The sequence below is a fragment of the Halichoerus grypus genome, chromosome 2 (assembly GCF_964656455.1).
Source record: "Halichoerus grypus chromosome 2, mHalGry1.hap1.1, whole genome shotgun sequence".
Taxonomy (NCBI): domain Eukaryota; kingdom Metazoa; phylum Chordata; class Mammalia; order Carnivora; family Phocidae; genus Halichoerus; species Halichoerus grypus.
Window position 1 is genome coordinate 49,218,510 of NC_135713.1, and position 23,989 is coordinate 49,242,498.

The window sequence follows — 23,989 nt, forward strand, 5'->3', positions numbered from 1 at the left end:
AAATTCGCTACAATACTTTAGTGATCTCGATGGCAGCTCTCGAATTGAGATTTGCTTCTTTGGTTTTTTGAGTGACTTAGGCTTGCCCCTTCCCTTTCCTGCAGGTCCTCAGTTTACCCTTGCATTGGATAAAATGGGTAGAAAAGTCTAAGCTCCTAAAATTACTAGTGTTGGAAGCCCCTGGTGCGGGGGGGGGGGGTTCCAAGTCTTCAGTATTAAAGGTCACCTTTCAGCTCTCATCCGGAACATGACAAAGCCACGAGAGTCCTAGTCTCGAGCCCTACGAAGGTCTCAGCACACCTGGAAAGCCAGGGTAAGGCCACCGACCCGCCTCCTTCGGCGAAACAATACCACAGACGTCATTCGCCTGAAGCACCACCCCCACCAGCTCAGCACCCACTGGCGGGCGCATGCGCAAGACAGGAGCAGGCCGGCAGCCGTCCAGGGACCCTAGGTATCTGCACAGTGGTTAAAGTCTCGGAAAGGCCTGGCTCCCTCGCCGGGTGAGGAGATCCCTGGCAGCGGCTATCTAGGATTACCCCCGACCAAAGACCAACGCGAGAAGGTGCCGTGCGGTCTCCAGAGCGTTTCCGTTTCAAACCTGAACTTCCGGTTCGTTAGCCGGTTCCGGTCCCCGTTTTACACTTCCGGTCGCCCTCGGTTCCGCTGCGGCCGGTTTCTGCGTCCACTGCTGCCGGTTCCGCCGCGCTCCAGGTGAGGGGACGCAGGGCACCCCGGGGCGCTGCCCACGGAGAGGCCGTTGGGGCCGGGGACCGCAGCGCAGCACTGGTGTTCGCGCGACGCGGCTTCCACTGGGGCCGGCCGCGGCGGGCTGGAGGCTGCTTGGAGGAACCCTGGGCCGCGTCTGCCCCAGTCGGCGGCCCAGGCCTCCGGCCCCGGCCAGCTCATCGCAGGGGCCTCCGCCCGCCCATCCGGCCTTCTCGCTTCTGTCGTGGGCTTCCCGAGCCCCAGTGGGTTTTGCGTCCCCTAACTCCATCCCTCCCTCCTCCTCAGCCTCCCTCTTGAAGGCATCCGGCCTCGGGTTTTTGAGTCTCTCCTATGCTTGTATGCTGTCCCAGACCATGCACTTCCCATAGCTGTCGCCCCCGCACTACCTCGCAGTTGCTGCTGCTGTGCTGTAGGCTTGTTGAAAAGTTCACCTCCCAATTCCCAAGATGTTAACTTTTGCTGCCGTTAGTTTCAAGTTTTCGCCTTTGCAACATTTTAGTCGTGTGGTCTTGGACAAGTTGTTTTCTTTTTTCAGTTTTCTAATGTGTATAATGAAGACAATAGGCGTTAGTTCAGGATTGCGAAAATCAAGTGAGATAAGTTGTTTAGCATGTTGTCAATTTTCTGTCATCGCCACCATTCGTCTTGCTCTCTATTTAGAGTTTACTAAGTGCTGCCACAGGTGTTATCTCACGCGTTAACACTGTTCTTGTTAAGTAAATATTAATAGTCTCATTTTGAGATAGGAATTTTGGAATTGACTAGGCAAGTCAGTACAGTATGGTAGAGAGAAGAACTAACCCAAACAGCTGTTCTTGACTCCAGGTTCGCTATAAAGGTGCGATCCTTACTTGTGTAGGTTTAATTGCCAGCCACTCCCACCCCCAAATCATTTTTTGGTTTGCAAATCTGATAGGGTCCAGAATGATACAAAGTATTAGAATTGTGTGAGAAAGAAGGTTAAATGTGAAAACATAAAAGGACTCAGGCATTTGCATTGTGTGTTCCATTGTGACTGACCTGAATATTGAGGAAATGAGGTTCAAAAGCAGTTTTAAGGACTATGCATTTTTGCAAATTTTGCAAAATTTTGATGGTGTTTGTTTTGTTATGCTTGGTCCTTTAGAGCACTTGCCAACTTGGAATTCCCACTAGGGGTGTAGGTGTACAATGTTTAACATTTGTATACTACTTTACTAAGCATGCAGAGCCCATGCCATCTGGCATATTTTCTTTTTTAGCTGAGAAAATTGCGTCTAGAGCACTGGCTCTCAAACTTTTAGTATGCCTCAGAGATGGAGGTGAGGGGGAGGCTGAGACAGGGATTGTTAAAAAAACACAAATTGCTAGGTCCTTTCTCTCCAACCCCAGTTATGTTTTTAACAAGTTACCAAGTAGGGTCATACTGTTAATTGATCTGAGACCACACTTTGAGAATACTGGTCTAAAGGTGAAATGACTTGTCCAGGCTCATCTGGAGCTCAGGTGATCTCCAAACTCTCTGTGCCCCCCACCCCCCAACACAACATAAACTGTGTTAGTGGTGTTTGCATTCTCAGCTCTTGTAAATTTTCATTTTTATTCCCACCTTCACAGAGAAATAATATTTAAACCATATTTTAGTTTGGCTCAAATTCTCTTTGTCTGTTTATTGAGGATCATAACATTTGTTAGAAGAAGTTTTCTCTAACAGAATACATTGCCCTAAATTAGCACTTTATTTAAATTTCAGTAGAGCAGATATAAACATAAGAGCATAAATATAAGTGATTTTATGGTGCTCTGTTCTAGTGGACATGTTGAAGACACCTTAAGTTTCTAAGTTATTTTTGCATATTATGATTCACAATTTGCCTTCTTGCAGTTGGTCATAATCCAGGGAGAACGCAGTCAAATATTTCATTAAACAAGTGATAGCATTTGGAAATGGAGATTAGGAAATTCAGTTCTCTGACCTGGAAGGGGGCAGGGGGATAGACTTAGGAAAACTGATAGAAAGTTTTAAGAGGGAAGAGACCTACATGCTATTGTTGATGAAAATAGCAGCCAGTATTTAATCTCTATGTGCTTATATCTGTGCCTGTGGGTTTTGTATTTACTGATCTTTGACACCTTGCCTCCTGTAGGTCCCAATTTAAGAGAGGCAGTTGTGATGTAGGGGAAGAAACATGAGATTTAGTCAGAACATGTTCTGTTCCCAGCTTTGTGCCCATGAGCAGATTGCCTAACCTTGTTGAAGCCCCGTTTCCTTAATTGTAAAAGAGGGACAGTTCTTATCAACCTTGTTAAATGACATTGCATAAAAACTGTCCAATTTGTTAAATATGGAACACATAATGGCTATACTTTTTATTTAGCACAGTGCCTGGAACACTTCAGCTCAAGTTTTTAGGAAAATATATTTAGCCAATACTTATTTATGTAGGGCTTACTATGTGCCAGGTCTGTGTGACTTATGAGAGTTAAATTAGCTAATTATGTATAAGACCTCCAAAGTAGGTAGTATTCTCATCCTTAGTTTACAGATGAAGAAACCTAGACACTAAGAGTCTGATAACTTCCCAAAGTCAAATAGCTAATAAGTGGGATAGCTGGGATCTGAACCCAGTTACTCTGGCTCTAGAATTTGCACTTTTAACAAATCACTGTGCCACTTCTCAAGTGTTAAATAAATATGAATGGTCCATCATGGAGGAACTTAACCTGTAGCATAAACCTGGTCAAACAGAGAGGGAGGGATAGGTAGCTGATCGTTGCAGCTTAACAGTCGAACAGGGAGAATCAGACAGAGTATTAGGAAGTAGTAACTTTAAGCCAAAAATTGGGAGGGTAGGGGAATTTTAACTTTGAGTCCTAATTACTTTTGGTGTTCTGGTAGCATTTCTGTAAGGAGAAAATGTTATTTCTCCACCATCAAGTTGTAAAGTAAGACTCAAACTGCATTGCTCCTAAAACTTAGTTACAAGTTTGGCTACATCTTTGACATATCTATTTTAACTTATTTACTTGTATATCCCTTTCTTTTTAGGTATCTTTTTCTGAGTGAAAGCTGCTTGATCATATGTTTCAAGGATGGCTCTCCCTATCATCGTAAAATGGGGTGGACAGGAATATTCAGTGACCACACTTTCGGAAGATGATACCGTGCTAGATCTCAAACAGTTTCTTAAGACCCTTACAGGAGTGCTACCAGAACGCCAAAAGTTACTTGGACTCAAAGTTAAAGGTAATTCTCTCCTCACTTTAAACTTTTTGCATTGATATATTTATGAATTTTTATATTAGCTATTTGTTCTCTTTAATAAGTCTTTCCCCTTGGAGATTTCTTTGTTAGGGATATTCCTAAAATTGTTTTATGATAAAAATAAGAATATTAAAAATTACTTGAAAATACCACCACTATTAAGATTCCTTTTGATTCCTCTGACAGTTGATGTTTGCTTATTAAACCTTTGGCACAGAAGTCTCAGGTAAAACTGTAATTTCTGACATCTGTGTTCTAGCACAGCTTTTTCATTACAGCTTGGTTCTTGTACTCTCCCTAAATTGTCTTTTCTGCTTCAAAAGTAATGATGATTTAAAATGATGATTTAAAAATTATAGGCAGTGTTCATATCCAGTCTGAAAAGGACTTTCATGGTGTTTGTGTTTGTTGTATCATTGAAGGGTGAATTTTGGGTAGCAATAAATCTCTAGTTTTATCTTAGGTGCTCAGCGTTCAAGACTTTCTGGAAAACATCTTCATCTTGAACGACAAAATAAAACATGAATTTATTTTGTTTAGCTAGTTGAATAAAGGTGTTCCTCTGAGATGGAGTTGGGGAAAAAACAAATCTTGTATTAGTTGCTACTTCTTAGTGTGTTAGACGTTGCTAATTCAGCAGTGACAGTTTGTTAATTTAAGGGAAAAAAAAACTGCTGTGGAATCTGTACCAAAACTTTTAATGTTAGGGTTTTGTATAATGGGATAGTGAAACCAGCACCTGAACTTTAGTGAGAAAACAGTCATTTGCTTGTATTGTAGGCAAACCTGCAGAAAATGATGTTAAGCTTGGAGCTCTCAAACTGAAACCAAATACTAAAATCATGATGATGGGAACTCGTGAGGAGAGCTTGGTAAATGTTTACTTTTGTTACCATTTGTCCCTTTGAAGATATGATTTATATTACACTGTTGTATCATGGTTTTAATTGTGGTAAAATTGTCAGTTTGGCAGTCAGTGAAGAAAACTTCACAATGTATGTGGTATTAACTCAGCGGAAAACAAATACTAGGGAACTTGTTAGTATAGTTAGCCATAAGCATAGTAGTAGTGCAAATGGTCAAAATAACATGGTAAATCTGCCCAGTGAATGTGTATAATGAATTATAAAATGTGGAAATTTTCTCACAGTGTGTGTTTGAAAGATTCTTGACCTCAGACTGTATCTTTTATTTGCTTTTTATGTTATGCATGTATTTGTTATGTTAAAGACAATTTGGTAAAACAAAACTATTTTTCATCTTAATAGGAAGATGTCTTAGGTCCACCTCCTGACAATGATGATGTTGTCAACGACTTTGATATTGAAGATGAAGTAGTTGAAGTAGAAAATAGGTAAGTGCTTTATAGTATCAAAGGAAATGGGTTGTAATGTGAGAAAAAAGTGAATGTTTCACCTGATTTTATTTTTCTATTAGGGAAGAAAACCTACTGAAAATTTCTCGCAGAGTAAAAGAGTATAAAGTGGAAATTTTGAATCCTCCCAGGGAAGGGAAAAAGCTTTTGGTACTAGATGTTGATTATACGTTATTTGGTAAGTCAACTAAAACTGTGCTTTATCTTCTGTTACCCATAACAACTCTTTTTTTTCCTTTTGTTTATTTTTTCCTTCCAATATGAAATATTTGAAAGCCTTTCTTATTATTATAAAAAGTATATCATTTATTGTAGAAAATACTGAAGTCATCTGTAATCTCAAACCCCTAAAATAACTGTTCTTATATTTTAAGTGTATCTTCCAGGGTGTGTTTGTATGTATATCCTTTTTACTTTTGCTTAATGATATTTTGAATATCTCAGTCATTTAATATTATTCATTATGAATTAAAGATACATATTTTTTGGTCACCACTACTCTAGTTTATGGCTGTATCTTAATTTAACCATGTCATTCTCTATTGATTAACATTTCAATTTTTTGAGGATTATTTAAAAAGCATTTTTGATATTTTATCATTTCAAATGATACGGTTTTTCATTTAATTATGTTCAGGGCAGATTCTTTTTTTTTAAAGATTTTATTTATTTATTTGAGAGAGAGAGAGAGCACAAGTGGTGTTGAGGGGCAGAGGGAGAAGCAGACTCCCCGCTGAGCAGGGAGCCCGATGTAGGTCTCGATCCCAGGACCCTGAGATGCCTTGAGCCGGAGGCAGATGCTTAACTGACTGAGCCACCCAGGTGCCCCAGGGCAGATTCTTAAATTTAAAATTTCCCATGTCAGCAAAAAAGAAAGATGTTTATTTTATCCTCTAATATTGCTAAGAACTGACTAGTTAATTCCTGATATTAGCATGAATTTATTTACCTCTAATCCTAAACTTTAAGTACAGGTCATAAGTTAATGTGTACTTATTTTAAAATTTGATTATTAAGTTAGTTGGGCCTGTCATTCTGGTGAAATGTGATTATATCTGGGAGGTGAATGGCTAAAGTGAGTATAGGTGGCTCTAGTTTGTTTTTCATGTGACAAAATAACGTCTATATTTTAAAGACTACATGAAAACAAAATTTACAGCTTACTATATAAGCCTGAATTCTGGGTATTGCTCTTCCCAAATTAAAAAAATCGATTAATTAAAATTGAATCGCAGTGATATCAAATTGTGTGCTTTCAAAGACATCTGTTTGTCAACCAGTATAATTCAGTCTTAGGTAGTTTGCATTTGAATGTTTATATTACATTTCATAATTTTCATTGATATCAGGTACTTGTCCATGATAACAAACTAGTAATCATCTATGACTGATTTTCTTTTAGACCATAGGTCTTGTGCAGAGACTGGAGTAGAATTAATGCGACCATATCTTCATGAATTCCTAACATCTGCATATGAGGATTACGACATTGTTATTTGGTGTAAGCTATATTTTTTGTTTAGATTTCCATGGAAGTAATCTTGTTCTGTAAATTATTCTGCTTTATAAAATGTGACTTAAAATGACCTGTGGTTAAATAAGATGCATTTTTCATTTGTTTTAGTTAATTTCTGATGAAACATGTTTGACTTTCTTGCATCACAATATAAACTTATATGTATATTTGCCAATACCACTGAAGTAGTTAAATACAGGAAGAGACTAGGTTATGGTGTCAGAATAAAAATGATCTTATTTTCATAAGACCCCACCTTGATTAGGAATTTTTCTTTCTGATCTTTACTGTAGAGTCTTTGATGCTTCAGGATATTGTTGCTTTCTCCTTTCTTTATCACTCTAGTTTCAAAACATTTGGAGAAAGACGTATAAAAAAAATCACAGTGATGTTGTTCTTCAGAAATAAAGGAATATGAATTAAGGAAAATTAAACAGACTAAGGCAATATTACTCAAATTGTGGTCTGTGGACCATTCCAGGAACTTACAGGTCTGTGATAAGATCATGAGTTTGCTCCAGAAAGTAAATTTACTACATTACTGAGCACACTATTTAGTTCAATGGACATTTTGTTGTGGCAAGACTTTATTGAGAAGAGAAACTATTAATTTATATCTTACCTCCCCACAAACATTTAAAGTTGCTTCTTGGCAAGCCATAGGCAGAAAAGAGCTATCCTGATTGTGAATTAAATAAAATCTCATCATGAAAAATGTTATGTTTAATTGTACTAGGTTTTTGCTGAGTGACCACAAAGGTGTTACTTCAATCTTTAAATTTCCTTTGTACTTTTCCTTTTAATCAGAGTATCTCCATTTTTCAGTATTAATACGAGTTCACAGCCATTTAGATTAAATACATAGTTTTCTGGTTTATAAGATACAGGGAGGAAAGCTTCCTGGGAACAAATTTTGTTCAACTGACACCTGAGATGACATTTGAGAAAAAAGTTTTTCCTCTAAATGTTATTAAAGTAGACTTAGAAATTTAGAGAATTTTTTACAATCATATATTTAAAATAAGTTATTTTTGTAAATTATGATATCTAATGGTAGTATGTTGAAAAGGGCACTTCACTTTGGAGCTAAATCAACTAGAGTTTAATTCCGACTTTGTCCTTATTTTGTGATACTGGGCAGGTCAGTTAATATCTCTGAGCCTCAAGTTCCTCATCAGAAATGAAGATATGTAAACCTGTATTACAGGGTAGTTATAAGAATAAAAGTATCAGTACAGCAAGTAGTACCATGTCTGACATACAATAACTAATTAATTGGAAACCCTTTTTATTAGCTATGAATATTTTTGTTTTTCATCTGGGGATTGTAGACCTAAAATAGATACTGAATTTAAAAAAATTGTTTTTCCCAATCTCATGATTGTTGTCATTGTAGATGTATCAGTCTCTTAAGATTTTAGTTCAACTGACCAGTTTTGTGTGGAAGGTGATTCTTTCAGTTGGTGTGTTTGTGTGCTAAAGACTTTTATTTTGAGAACTCAGGTACCTCTTTTGTCTTTAAAAAATAGATACACATACACATACTGTAAAAATTAAACTCCTTTTCCCTTTTTAACCATTTTACTTGGTAACAGCTATGTAGTTTAGTCCAGTAACTTGGGACCAGAAAGGCATATAAAACTGAGGGTTGAATTTTAATATCAGTGATCTCAAAACTGGTTGGTGTCTGACAATGAGCAGATACATAACAGATAGAATTTATGAATTTAGTTGTGTCAGTTTCGTTGTTAAAAGCTCCTAGACTCAGTGAGCACTGAGTTTCCTGAGCCTGGTAAAATGTTGATTTTTATTGGACCTATTGATCTCTAACATCAACTTTTGGCACATAACATTAATCTGCTTATATTGACATATATGCCAGTGCATTGCGTGGCAGTGGGAACATGGAAGTAAATTAGAGATCCAGGCACCCTATATTTAAATGTGGATTGTTGGAGAACAGTGTCAGGGCTGTTTTTAAACAGGAATTTAGGTCTTGATTTATAAATTTCCTAGATTCAAAATTCTTTTGAACATTGGTTACCTGCATCTTTTAGATAAAAGTTGTTAAAATTCTATTCTGCGCTGATGCACTAAAAGTAAGTTTATTTTTATAAATACTTAAAATTACCGTAAATATGTTAGGAATTATTATTTGTGATGCATTTGAGCTTTTAATCTTGCTTAGAAAACTTACTTATACAGAAGAAAAAATTTTTAAATGAAGTTCAAGCTTTTCATTTGTATCGTATTATCATTCTTCATATTTTAGCCGCAACAAATATGAAGTGGATTGAAGCTAAAATGAAAGTAAGTGTTAGACAATCCATTTAAGAATGTTTTGAAATTGCATTTGTCTTTTTAGAAGTTCCAAGTTAAATTAATTTCATTCTCATTGGAGGGCATTTAATAGATAAACAGTTGGCCATTATCAGGAATAGAGGTGTGCTTAAAGTCTGGTTAATGGTGGAATGTATTGTGTAATTAAGTCTTTTTTAAGAAAAAGTACAGCAGAGCTTCACATCCTTTTTTCCCCCGTTTTACAATAATGCTTTTTTTTTTTTCCTCCTTCTTTTGCTTTGGTGTGTAATAAAGAAGTGATGTTCTTCTGAAATATGTAACAGGATGTAATCTGTTTCTAGTTTCTTTTCTTTGGACTACCATTTGTTGGCTTAAATGAAACTAATAAACTTGGTAGTTGTTGAGCAAGGTGTGGTTGGTGGCCAGTAGGGTAGAAGGTGGCATTATGGGAAATGGTAGCTGGAATATTGAGAAAGCCTGGAATTTTTCATATTATTATATTTTAACCACATGAATATTTGTATTTATAGGAGCTGGGAGTGAGCACAAATGCAAATTATAAGATTACCTTCATGTTGGATAGTGCTGCTATGATAACAGTTCATACTCCAAGGAGAGGATTAATAGACGTAAGAAATCATTTTACTTCTTTTTAAAGTTTTAAATGTTTATTTTCTAGTATACTGTTTGTATTTATGTTGGTGGAATAAAGTACAAAAAGAGTTGAGAAGCACATTTGAGTGGATAATAAAGTATCAGTTGAGTTTGACATAGGAAGATGTATGTAAGGTTAATAGATTGGTATTTTAATGATAGAATTAAGGATCTTGAGCAAGACCGTCAAGAATGGTCATGGATAATTGTCCCATGATGATGGCAGCACAGTGTTGCTCAAAACAGAGTAGGTGAGAAAAATACTGAATATCATCGAGGAAGATACTAGAAGCAAACCAAAACATACTCACCCTGCCCTATATAAAACTGATAAGTAAAAGCAGAAAGCATGATGCATGTACTTTGGTGTGATGTATATGTAACCCTGGAGAAGAGCAACAAGAACCACCAGAGAAAAGGGTTGGGCTAAAAAGATTAGGGTTCTTCACTTTGTTTACTCATTGAGTAACCAGTCCTATTATTGAACTCTTATTTGAAGGTGTTATGATAGTCACTGTTGGAGACATGGTCTATACCTTTGGGAAGCACATGAACTAATAAGAATTGGGGAGAACTTAGCAAACTAGGAAAGCATAGAGGAGACTATTGAAATTGTCAGAATCATAAACAGAATCCTTTAAATGCATGGAGATTTATTCAATAAAGGAAATACTTCATATGTCAAGGGAAAAACATTATTACCTACTAAAGTCGTACATTTATAAAATCTAAACACTAAAAAAAAGTTGGGGAATGTTAAACATAGTCATGTTTATAATAGTGAAAAATTAGAGAAAGAAAAATAAATCTGGTGGTTGCCAAAGAGGAGATAGGTGAGGGGATGGGTGAAAAAGATGAAGGGGATTAAGAAAGACAAATTTCCAGTTATGAAATAAGTAATGGAGATAAAAGTACAGAATAAAGAATATAGTCAATAATGTGATAACATATAGTGACAGATGGTGACTGAGCACTGAGTAATGTATAGAATTGTCGAATCACTATATTGTACACTTGAAACTGATATAACACTGTGATAATTATACTTCAAGAAAAAATGAATAAATCCTCAATATCTAATAGGGAATTGGATATAAAAATTTTCGTTCATCCATAAAATGGAATGCATTTTTGATGTAACAAATATTTGATGTAACAGAATATTTAGTGATTTAAAAATTTTTCATGACACATCATTAAAGAATAATTTAGAGAGCAGTATTTGCAGACTGTTAGAAATAGTTTTTAACTGTTATTTAGTTCAGGTTTCCCCTTAAAAGAGCTATAAACTGTGAAGCTGCTGGTGTTTATAAAAAAGACTGGAGGAGGGGCACCTGGACTGCTCCAGCTTGGACTCTTGATATTGGCTCAGGTTATGATCTCAGGGTCCTGGGCTCAAGCCCCACTTAGGGGCATGGTAGGCATGGAGTTTGCTTGGGATTCTCTCTCTTCCTCTCCCTCTACCCCTCCGCCTGCTCCTGCACTCTATCTCTCTCTAAAATAAAATCTTTAAAAAAAAAAAAAAGACTGGAGGTAAATATATCCTTCGTAATGACTGGATTATAGTTAATTTAAAATTTTCCTATGTGCTTTTCTGTGTTTTCAGTTTTTTTCCTACAGTCAGCAGTATTATTTCTTTAATTGAGAACAAAGTAATCCAAGTTTTGGCACTTGACATAATTAGAAAATGACAGCACTATTTAAGAGGATGTAGGATTTTAACCCTGGGTGTCATAAACTAAAGCTCTTGTCCTATTTCATGAAGCTTTTGTTAGCTAAGAAAATGAAGAATCTGGGGTGCCTGGGTGGCTCAGTCGTTAAGCGTCTGCCTTCAGCTCAGGTCATGATCTCAAGGTCCTGGGATCGAGCCCCGCATCAGGCTCCCTGCTCTGCGGGAAGCCTGCTTCTCCCTCTCCCACTCCCCCTGCTTGTATTCCCTCTCTCGCTCGCTCTCTGTCAAATAAATAAATAAATAAATCTTAAAAAAAAAAGAAAAAAAGAAAATTAAGAATCTGGCTTACTGTGTCAGTCATATTTGTCTTGAAGTATTTGGTTGGTTTGTTTCAGTAGTAAACAAAAGAGTAAAAAACTAAGGCAAATAAAATTAAAATATTTTAAATAATAAAATAATTTCAATAATATTCTTTGTAGTAGCTAGGACACTAAGAAAAAAGGCTTTCTCTATATTAAAATAAGTTCTAGAAAGAAAAAGAAAAACCACCTTTTAAAATGACAACCTTTGTTACCATTTATTTACTACCATTTAATCTCCTATAATTATTATTATCATATAATTTCATATTACCGTAAAAGAGACTCCTGTCTTCAGCAAAAAAGTACTTCTAAAAATTAATTTATTTAAAAAATTTTTCTGAATGTGTAAAATAAGCTCATATGATTCAAAAATAAAAATAAAGTATGTAATGAAAAGTCTTCCTCCCTCTGGCCCTTTAGCCACTTAGTCCTCTCTTCCTACTGTTCTTGTGTGGTCTTACAGAGACTTTATGCAAGTACCAACAGATACGAATATGTAAGGAGTTATCTTTTTTGAAGGCTCATTTTAACAACTCAGAAATAAAAGTAAGAATTTACAAATAATAGTGATTTTGAAGTTAACCAGTTGCCCTAGGAATTGTGCACCTGTGCCACTGAATAAGACAATCAGTTTTCCTCTACAAAATGTTTAAATTCTGTATTAATAGAACCAGGCACTTTGTTCGTTATTAAGGTTTTCTAGTTTTGAAAACAGACCCCATGTGACACTGAAGCTCTAAGGGGCATGTATTAGCCCAGGAAGTCATGTGACTGCTCAGCAGACAGTTAAGCAATTACTTTAAATTCTTACATTTTATTTTTTTATTTTATTTATTTATTTTTTAAAGATTTTATTTATTTATTTGACAGAGAGAGAGCGAGAGAGGGAACAGAAGCAGGGGGAGTGGGAGAGGGAGAAGCAGGCTTCCCATGGAGCAGGGAGCCCGATGCAGGGCTCAATCCCAGGACCCAGGGATCATGACCTGAGCTGAAGGCAGACGCTTAACGACTGAGCCACCCAGGCGCCCCTAAATTCTTACATTTTAAATAATTACTCCTCCTTTAACCCCAAATCTTCATGTTAAAATTATGGAAAGTCTTACAGTGGGTTTAGGTAGGTAGACATGAGCAGACCTTTCAGAAGTTAACATCGCGAGATCCGTTGTGCTTTAAAGTGTGTTGCATCTCAGCTGTGGTCTGTTCACACGGCCAGCCGTCACTGTCCTACAGGAGGAAAGGAGTGCTCTGACATAGTTTGGGCATTTTGAGGTATCTCTGCTTTTAAGAAAGGATGAACTATTGATAAAATTGGAGTTAAATCAAAACTTTTGTTCTAAGGTAAAGCCTCTTGGTGTTATATGGGGAAAGTTTTCGGAGTTTTACAGCAAAAAAAACACCATAATGTTTGATGACATTGGAAGAAATTTTCTAATGAACCCACAGAATGGACTAAAGGTAAGACATAATTTTATGCTTATGTAATCTGAAATTTGTGGTGGAACTTGAGCACTGTTGAATTTCCTAAATTTTCGGAAGTATTCTGGTCACAGGCAAGAAAGCTTACATATCTAGAAAAATTCATTAGTTGAACATTTAGAAATTTAGAAATGAATTTAGAAAAATTCATATAGTTGAACATTCTCTCTCCCACGTTGATACCTTCTTGGGTTGCCAGCTCATCCAGGTATTTTCTGTTTAGTTAGCTCTGTGGAACACCATGGGCTTACTCACATTGACTTTCAGCATCACAAGTGAAAGCAACAGACATTTTATTAGGGATACAAATCTTAGGATTTCTGATGTTCTGGTTAGCTGGAAAGCTGGCAGTAACGGTTTATTTTTTCCTTTTTAAACCGAAACAGGTTTTTGAAAACTCATACAGGGCAACTAGAGATCTTAAGAATTATAAAATGCCACAGCTAGGAATCTCAGTCACCTTGTCTACCTTCTTAACTTTATATAAACAATCTGAGGATCAGAAAATTTGTAACTTGCCCAAAATCATGTATGTGACTGGTTAATGACAGAATCTGAGTTAGAATCTAAGTGACTTGATTCCTAGGCCAGTGGTGATTTTAGCATGAAGTCATATGCAATCTTGTATAGGCATGATAGTAACATTTAATCCTGGTAGCATTGTAAATTGGTAAGGTAAACATCTAAAACTTTACATTTCTGGATGTGGTCTTTAGTGTATGAGGAAAGGTTAGAGACAGAATGCTGATCTTGGTAGTGAATTGCCACAATTATAAAAGCTGTTGACTTGGAAGAAAAGTACTTGAGGTGAATTGGTAGTTATGTTCCTCTCTAAAAATGGTTTCTGTTTGAGGCTTTGGGAGAAATGTTTTTCTTGTGTGTAGTTTGCCAGGTGTGAGATACAGGAATAAATTCTTGAGAAAAGATTCAGTTGCTCTAAACCAAATTCTCTATGAAACTAATGGTTAATACCTGTTCAGGAAAAGAGGTGAAGTCATGATCTTCAAGGATGATTTTTGAGGAAAGCTTTAACTTAAAAAAAAAAAAAAATACGACCATTAGTTTCATATGTGTTTAGAAGAAACTTTATTTTCCTAGCCCACATTTGGGCCCTACTTATCTTTGGATGCAGAGATGATATAAATTTCTAGTTCTTCATATTACTTTAGAGCAGGGTTTTTTTTTTTTTTTTTTAAACTAGGCATTCTGTAGAATCACTGAAGGAATTTCTAAAAATACCTGTCTACAATCCCCCCAAATTTTAATTCAAGAGAGGTATTTTTAAACATTCCACTGGAAATCTCTCATATGTCTCCTTTTGAAAACCTCTTTTAAGAAGGTAGTTATTAATGGGACGCCTGAGTGGCTCAGTCGTTAAGCGTCTGCCTTTGGCTCAGGTCATGATCCCGGAGCCCTGGGATCGAGACCCGCATCGGGCCCCCTGCTCCGCAGGGAGTCTGCTTCTCCCTCTCCCACTCCCCCTGCTTGTGTTCCCTCTCTCACTGTGTCTCTCTCTCTCTGTCAAATAAGTAAAAAAATATTAAAAAAAAAAAAAAAAAAAAGGTAGTTATTAATGATTTACCCACATTGACATAGAAGCAGTTTTGAAATTGAGAACTATTCTTCCTGTGTTTTGTTGTCATGGTTTCATAATGTTCTTGATAGAAGTCTCAAAAAAGATTTCACAGAGATCTTAAAGATGACTGCTTATTTTTAGAACAGTAAACTTCTAATAATATAAGCTTGCTAATCTTAAGGTTTGACATAGAATATAGAAGACATTGTGAATTATGAATACAGTACTGAACTAAAAAAACTTTACTTTTGGTCATGGATAAATCGATACTCTGAAAATTTCATTTTTATTTATACAAGGAAATGATACAAGAGAATGCAGATAATCTAGACCATCTTAAGTTCCTAAAAAGGTTTCTTTGATATGAGACTACAGTGGTCATATATATTCTGCCCTGCTAGTGAGATCATTTTTAAAGAATGATACAATAAGTGATTATGCTAGAACAAGTGAAGGTAGTTAAGTGAATAGTAGACTTTTTTCCACTTAACTAGCTTAACTTTTAGATCCAGAGTCATCAGAGTATTTTAGTTTTGCAATTTAATAGTGCTTACAACCAAATGTTAAGAAAGTAACAGTAACTTAGCAGGGCCTTGGTAAACTAGGAATCACATTGTACATTGTATATTAATAATTTAAAAGTTAACATGTTGTCTTTACAATTTTTATTTGAATGAAGGAATACTTTGAAACATTACAGTATTGCCCAAGATTATGTAGAAACTCATTTCACTACATCACAATATCATGCCTCTTTACTTCCAGCCCCAGGGCTTAAGCAGGGTCTGTTTCTTCGAGAGAATCTTCTCTTACCTCCCACATTCATTGCTGCTGCTGTGATACAGCACTGCCCACTCTACCTGTTTGGAGGCAAGATCTCCTACAAGTGCTTTGCTTCTGCGCAGACTCACTTTGGTGCCCTTAAAGTTGTGGGAGCCTGGCTGACTGACAGCTGTGGAGGTCCCTGGCACCAAGCTGTTCTGATGCTAGTAGAACAAATGGAAAAATGGTGGTGTGTTTTTCCAATAACAGAAACTATTTAAAACCTTTCCTCTTCTTAATAGGATATGGACTTCTTTGGGTTCATTGTTCTCAACCAGTGACAGAATTAAATGTCATCTGTTTTTCAGTGTTACTATGTAAAATTAATAACTAATAAGCAGTTTGCATTTTCTCTAAATCACAGTAAGGATATGTTAATACTTTACTAAGGATTATTTCTTCAGTCCTTATATGTGTGTTTTAGGAGTATGATTTAAAAAAACAATTTTTATAAAATGAAAAAAATCCAAATATAAATAGAACTATATAGGAATTATATAAGGAACTCCTACATATGCATCATTCAGTTTAAACAACTTATTAATTCATAGATGATTATTTTTGCTCTATATGCTACCTGCTTCCCTCTCTGTAATATTTTGAAGCAAATCCCAGAATATCATTTCATCTGGAATTAATTAAAAACTTTTGGAAGGCTGTCTTGAGTTTTATAAAGATATTTGAGCTGGTGTCTGAAAAAGCAAAACTCCTTATTTGAACTGTGACATAAAGAAAAGTGCTTAATATTTATAATTTAACGAATCATTATAAAGATAACACGTGTAATTACCACCCAAGTCAAGGTATTAATATCCCTTACTAATTATGATTCTCTACTCTGTCTGCCATCCTGACTTTTATGCTTTTGAAATAAATGCTTTTCATCATAAAATATATCAACCTTAAATATTTGGAAAATAGACTTCTTTTTATGGGAAAACTTGTGTAATTAAAAAATATTTTTATGGAGACTTTAATGATAAAAATGCTTGTGATAAAATGTGAAAGGACATGTTATATAAATGTATAATATCTTAGCTATATGAAATTTTATAGAAAAATAGTGAAATGAAGATCATCATTGTTAAAATTTATCTCACTCCCCTGTTGGATCATGCTTGTATTTGGTTAACTTTTTATAAATTGGGTGGCATGAATTAAGTTACTTATTTAGTAAGAAGCGTCTAGATTGATAGAAGAGGAAAAAAATCTAGCAGTTTTGCAAAGTAAGAAACCATGTAGGGCTCAAGGGCTGGAAGAAAGTTAGTGTTGTCAGGTTCAGACTGAAAAATAACATAAGGTACATGAGGTAGAAGGGCTCTTGGCACTGTAAACGTTATACACGGACTGTCAGTTTATTTCACTGAGATAGTGCAAAAGTCATTTTTAGTACTGACATCCTTAGTAATATTTTCATCTCATTAACTGAATTTGAATGCGAGGATAGTGTAGATTTGTGCTAGTTTCCTTATTGCAGTGTGAAGTGTTGGATGTTTGTTTTCTAACAGATAAGGCCTTTTATGAAAGCGCACCTAAATCGAGATAAAGACAAAGAACTTTTAAAATTAACTCAGTACCTCAAGGAGATAGCAAAATTAGATGACTTTTTGGACCTAAACCACAAATATTGGGAAAGGTAAGTGCTAATTGCTTATTCATTTCCTTTTCACAGTAGTGAATGAAAACATTGTCTGGTGACACATAATTCTGAACTTTTATTTAAGATGGGTGAATTCTGAAACTATTTTCTAATGCAGTGACATCTCCCCCAAAAGTATTCTTCCCTTTCATCTTAACCTCTACCTTGTTCATAAACCTGCATCTCTTAAGATCTTTAATACTTCTAGGAGGGAGGATTTGAGACTGGTACACATTTGTGTTGCTACTTACAAATTATTTTGTGACCCACTGGATAGGTCACTCTTTTATGAATCATATGGGAAGGTAGTCCCTCTTCTCATACTATAAAATAGTCAGGATAAAGTAAAACACACTCAAAAGTTTCCTGTTAAAAATCACTCTACAAGTAACCTCTCTGTGTAGCAGAAAAATTAGAAAACTATAATCCAGTAGAGAAACAATTACTTAATGATTTTCCTTTCCAGAGAGAACCACCATTACCATCTTGATGTATGGTCTTCTAGTCTTTTTTCTAATCACAAACATAGGCACACATCTACATATAGCCTGCCTATGAACATCAAGATTCTGAAGCAGGGAAAACCTCTGGGGAAGTGGACAGGATTATAGTGTACTGCAAGTAATTTTTTGGAATTTGGTTTTTAGGGATCTGCTTGCATTAATACAGCAACAAAAGAAACTGTTCGTGTAATAACAACAGTTTGGCTTTTCGGATCACTCTGACATATAGCTTCTTAATAGATAATTCTCATAATCCTATTAGGAAGGTAATGCAGGCATTTTTATCCTCATCTCCAAATTATTGATGATGTAACAAAGGCATGGAGTTAATAAATGCCACAAAGTGAACAAGTTTTGTACCATTAAAACGTGTCCAGGTCTTCTGATTTTAAGAGCTCTTTCCCCACCCCATACTACTGAGTATAGTAATTTGTAAATGTGAAAACCCACAATCGTTACTCAAGAAAAATAAGATTCTTTCTTTCTTTCTTTTCTTTTCTTTCTTTCTTTCTTTCAAGATTTTATTTATTTATTTGACAGAGAGAGACACAGCAAGAGAGGGAACACAAGCAGGGGGAGTGGGAGAGGGAGAAGCAGGCTTCCCGCTGAGCAGGGAGCCTGATGTGGGGCTCGATCCCAGGACCATGGGATCCTGACCTGAGCCGAAGGTAGACACTTAACGACTGAGCCACCCAGGCGCCCCGTGGAAAAATAAGATCTTTAAATGAGTTTGAGGTTCTTTTTGGAAATTACAGTGTTAATATACCACTTTCACATGAGGTAGTCAGGCAGTATGAAGGGAGAGAATGCAGTCTCCAGAGCCTTGTTTTGAATCTGAGCTCTGCCACTTTCTAGCCGATGGAACTTGGGCACTTAGCCTCTTCGTGCTTGTAAAATAGGAATAAGTTCTGAAAGAAAGGTCTGCATAGAGCATTTGTGAGGATGAGTGAATTAATACCTGTACTTAAAACAGTGGTTGGCACATAAAACAATCAACAGATATTAGATTATTAACAATTATTACTCATCTGGAGAAGTTTTGTTATTAACATGAACTTCTTTTGGGAGGAGAGTTAGATTGTTATTGTGAATTTATCATGATACAGCTTAGACATCTTTATTTTATTTCTTGCAGGTATCTGTCAAAGAAGCAAGGACAGTAGTTACAAGTTATATTGGCAGTTATTGAGGATACTTGAGATCACAAACTTCTTGCTTTTATGCTAGAAATCATTATGATAGTGCTGGACACTGCAGTGAATATCAGACTGCTTATACTTGGTCTTCCAGTTTTTTGTAAATTTAATTTTGTATTTTTTGAAGATCATAGCAATATGCTAAAAAAATCCTTTTTTCCCCTATATGAATATACTGTTACTCTTGAAAAATATTTTCTCCAGCATTGAGTACTGAGTTCCTCCCCCCCCCCCCCCCCAAAAATCGACAAAAATGTATACTCAACAATGTCATTTTGTGGCTTTGGAAACAAGTTATGTCTTGTGTTTTTGTCTCATTGTGTTGTTGTCTGACTAAATCTAAGACCAAACCCATCTTGCAACTACTGCTTTTCCCTTTAAAACCAAAAAAAAAAAAAAAAAAAAAAGTTTTTGCGTAAGGATCCTAGTTTGGTATGCTTAAAATCACCAAGAGTTTTTTTATTCCTTTGTCATAGACACAGTTTCTCTTCTTACTGTGCACTATTTACATCTCTAAATTTTGAGCTGTCTCAGTTTGGTCTATATGTGTGTCCGTGTTTTTTGAGTAAAACTGGAAAACGTCAGCTGTGATACAAGTGTGTCTCATAGTATGAGAAATAGAAAACATAAGCCTGAAGAATAAAAGCTAAGGAACAAAAGTTATTTCTTTTTGGTGGCTAAGTAGAAGCACTTCTGCCTAAAACCGTCGTCATGAAAGCAATTAAAGGCAATACATTTTTAAGGGGACAGCCCTAAAAAGCATGAACAAAAAGTTTTTGTTCTGTTCCAGCTATATCTTGTCTAAGTGCAAACACTGTGTCTCAGTGAAAATATTTAGCCATAAGATTAAAAAAAAAATTATTTGCAATGCTTACGCCTGCAGATATGTAATGTGACCACTGTTTTGTGTTGACAGTATTGCTTTATACAGTTCTTGTATTTGAAAGGAATCTGATCCTTTCAAATAAACATGGTGTATATTGTTCTTACGGGACTATTTCAGTGGTGTAAATAATAAATACTTTTTCTTAAAACATTGGCTTTGCTCTCTACTGTTCCAAATATTTTGCCTCTTTGTTGAATCACAAAGTGAAACAAACAGTAGGCTGGGGCAAGGACCTCTTGAAAAAAACTAAACGTGTATGGTTTAAAAGTGTGAATATCACTATTCATTCAGAATTGGTTTTAGCAGCTACTTAGATATGTTAAATTACTTAGTTCTAATAAGTACCATGTTTTCAGGAAGATAAGCTGTTTTCTTTGTGACAGGTTATTATAAAGACATACAGTGCAGAAGAGTTTGAGAACCCTTAAATAAGATGATTCAATTAAAAACATATTTCTAAATTATGAGGCTAAATTTAAATATTTAAGGATGGAGTAGAATTTTTTGGAATATTCATTTCACTGGGGCATTTTCCCATTGTAAAAGGCAGTTTATTGTCCCAAGGTAGGCATGGAAAGGGCTTAATCTTAAGAAAACTGAACACTTTAGAACTGTTTAGTTCAGTAAAGAGCAGAACATTTTCTAAATCAATATAAAATACGAAAGTGAGCAAGCCTCAAAGCAAAGTAGGACTTTTAAAAAAACATTCTCTGCCATTAGGTGGTGCTCAAACCAAAGTTTATTAGCTGGTATGCAAAATTTAGTTCTGGGAGAACATTGTCACTGTCGGCTTACTGAGATCACATGTGTCAGCTTACTGAGATCACATGTGTTTTCTAATAGAGTATTGGCGTTTTTACTTTGTCTTCTGCATCTCATAATTTATTGAGCAGATCGATCTACCTCTGTGTATGTGGCTCACACAACATAACCAGGCAGATACATAGGCTGATGAAACAGCAAGTTAGTTCTATGGTTTATATGTTCCTAACTTTTAAGCAGTTGGTTCTTAGTAAAGTATATTTAATCTAAAAATTGCAGAACATCATTAAACCTTTGATTCAGAGGGCACTTGGAGATCTAGTAGCCCCTCAGGTCCTTTATGAAAATCAGTTATTGGACTAATGATACCTATAGGGGTTACTCAGTTTTAAAAGCAAAGAATAGATATACGGGTCATTACAGTGAGTAACTGAAATGTTCTTTATTAAAGAAAGTAAAAAGACTGTCAGTTTTGTGGAGGAGGTGGAGCTGTGTAGGGAGAGGGGGACTGGGAAAGAAGAATATGCAAAAAGGAAAAATGCAAATCACTTAGGTTATTGCTTGGTTTTTAAGTGACGGTTGCCAAGAATAGTAATAAAACATGTGAATAGTGAATAAACTGGGTGAAGGATTTTCTCATCCCAAGTAATCAACAGAACTCTCAAGGAAGAAATTGTTACAGTTTCCCCGAAAGTATTTTTTACATCAAAATTTATTCTTATTAACTGGAAAGCAGCCCAAGAGGTGTCGCTAGAGATAAACACTTAGATATTTATGTAAGGATATACTAGTTTTTGGAATTGCTTTGGAGAAGCTATGTCGGTCTTGATGGGAATGCTAAGTATTTAGAGCTTAAAGAGAAATCCTTGAGGATTAGTTTGACAGATTTATCAAAGACTTATGAGAAATTAATGCATGATAAGAACTAGAACAGAAATATCAGACATCCTGTGGGTTTAAAAAAGGCTATTAATTACCTAATATCCATGAGTTTCCATGTAGAATGGAAAATCTTACAAAATCTCTGACACTGATGATTTTTTAAAAACTCTTTGGAAGTAAGCAAGCACTTCTTAAATGCTGGTATAAAGATACTTCCTGATATAAAGTATTACTTATTAAAACCTGATTTCCTTCTGAAAAGCTTTAAAAGTTCAACCTATCATTAATAAAACCATTTATAAACAGTGGGAACACAATCATTAAAAATATCAAAAACAAACAAAAAATATCCAAAACAGATTGCTTAAACATTAGTGATATTTCCATAAGTCAATATGGTTACAACAAATGAGTTACATTGTATGTGTGTAATTTGTGACAGTAAAGGCCAAACTGAGGACTTTTGAGGAACATATAGATTATTAAAATGAAATAGACAGTTTTAATTGAATACAAATCCCTCTTAATCCTATTACCAACTCTTAATTCCCTGGAGCACTTCTGACTACTAATACTTCTTGTTACGTAATATGTAGGCACAGCTATAGTTTCCCAGGTGAGGCCTTAAGAAGAAAAGGCAAGTGATTTGTCAGAAAAACCTGTGGCTAGAATCCCTCCTTACTAACAGTGGGATCTTGTACAAGTCTCTCTAATTCTTTGAACTTTTGTTTCCTCCTCAAAAAAGTTCTAATAATGACACTTCTCTTTCCCATAGACTGTTGCAAAGGTCAAATGAGAATTCACGGGGAAGTACTTGGAAGCAGTTCAAGCTTATGTGAATCTTAGATGTTATTAGAAGTGGTTCAGAGGGTGTGGCTATGACTGAGCTATATCATTCTTGAAATTATAATTACCAAGAGTGTAGTAGTAAAAGGAAAACTTTGTGTAATTAAGTATATGTTTTACAAATATTACCATGGCTTTCTGAGAGTTCTAAACAAGGAAAGTAGAATGAGGACGACCTCTTATGGTCTACATGTTTTTGTAAGTATCCAGCTGCTGTTAGTAATTGCTTGGACTAGAAGACCTGCCAGCCCTGCTCCTAACACCCCCAACGTAGGTATGTTTGAAACTTTAGGGGCATTGTAATTACAGCTTGTATAGTGGAATATTAACATTATTTTAATTTTAATTTTGGAAACAGCTGTTCCCAGACAGAAGCTAGCTAATTTTGCCATGCGTGTAAAAAATAATCATTCCAAAGCAATAAGAATTTTTTATTTATTTATTTATTTATTTTAAAGATTTTATTTATTTATTTGACAGTGAGAGATAGTGAGAGAGGGAACACAAGCAGGGGGAGTGGGAGAGGGAGAAGCAGGCTTCCCGCCGAGCAGGGAGCCCGATGTGGGGCTCGATCCCAGGACCCTGGGATCATGACCTGAGCTGAAGGCAGACGCTTAACGACTGAGCCACCCAGGCGCCCCCAGCAATAAGAATTTTTTAAGCATTTTTTTTTCTTGTAAAGCTGTACTAAGGTAGATACTAGTTTTTTTCCTGACAGGCTTGGCAGAATGAACTGTCTGTGCAGGAACCAGGCAGTCCACATTTAACGGATATTTGTTAGTCCCACTATGTGTCTCAGGTACCGTTCTTCAGAGGTAAACATGAAAAGATTGTCTTCTCTCACAGAATTTGTGTTTGAGTAAAGAAAACGATAAAATATAATTTTCAGAGACTGAGAAGTGCTATACAAACATGGTAGAAAGTGGAGTTGAAGGTTGGTGATTGGCAATAGCATGGGTAGGAGTGGGAAGACGTGAATGCTAAGAGGTATCACTCAGAATATTATGAAGAAGAGTAGTGTGGGTAGAGCTAGGAGCATGTGCAAGGCCTTAAGGCGTAGTGGGAGGTGAGTGGTGGCTGGTGGGAGAAGAGGATGGGAGAGGTAGGCAGAGCCCACGGGGTTAGGATTTGGCAGGTCACTGTAAGTAACCTGGTGAATTCTAAGTGAAATGGGACACCAGTGGAGGGTTTTAAGTAGGGGAATGATAATTTTTTAATCGCCTTATTGAGATCAAATTTACACAACCTAAAATTCACCCATTTGAAGTATGCGATTCAGTGATTTTTAGTATATTTACAGAGTTGTGCAGCCATCACCATGATCTAATTTTAGAACCTTATTTGTTTTTAAAAAGATCATTCTGGTGTGTGGAGAATGGACTATAGAGGGGCAAAAGTAGAAAGGACAAGATCAGTTAGGAGGTTACTGTTATCCAGGTGAGAGAGGTTTCCAAAGTGACCAAAGGAAAGTTTGCATTCCTTCACTCCTTCACTGCATCACTTCCTAACTACCTGTCAAGGCCCCGTAGTGTGCTAGGTACTGGTTGA

At 36.0% G+C, this 23,989-nt stretch overlaps 1 protein-coding gene across 1 annotated transcript; it reads left to right on the forward strand.

Moving 5' to 3' along the window:
* Positions 1–416: 416 nt before the first annotated feature.
* On the forward strand, positions 417–20,101 carry UBLCP1 (ubiquitin like domain containing CTD phosphatase 1). Its single transcript, XM_036103644.2, has 11 exons — positions 417–714; positions 3,758–3,955; positions 4,754–4,845; positions 5,242–5,327; positions 5,411–5,526; positions 6,751–6,849; positions 9,137–9,174; positions 9,696–9,794; positions 13,192–13,308; positions 17,236–17,363; positions 19,005–20,101. The coding sequence occupies exons 2-11, from the start codon at positions 3,802–3,804 to the stop codon at positions 19,030–19,032; spliced, it is 957 nt and encodes a 318-aa protein (XP_035959537.2). The 5' UTR covers positions 417–714; positions 3,758–3,801; the 3' UTR covers positions 19,033–20,101.
* Positions 20,102–23,989: the final 3,888 nt, after the last annotated feature.

Excerpts from the sequence above, each read along its gene's own strand:
- UBLCP1 (XM_036103644.2), top strand. The coding sequence starts at position 3,802 with ATGGCTCTCCCTATCATCGTAAAATGGGGTGGACAGGAATATTCAGTG. Across the intron at positions 3,956-4,753 it reads ACTTGGACTCAAAGTTAAAG|GCAAACCTGCAGAAAATGAT; the intron begins GTAATTCTCTCC and ends CTTGTATTGTAG. Across the intron at positions 4,846-5,241 it reads GAACTCGTGAGGAGAGCTTG|GAAGATGTCTTAGGTCCACC; the intron begins GTAAATGTTTAC and ends TCATCTTAATAG.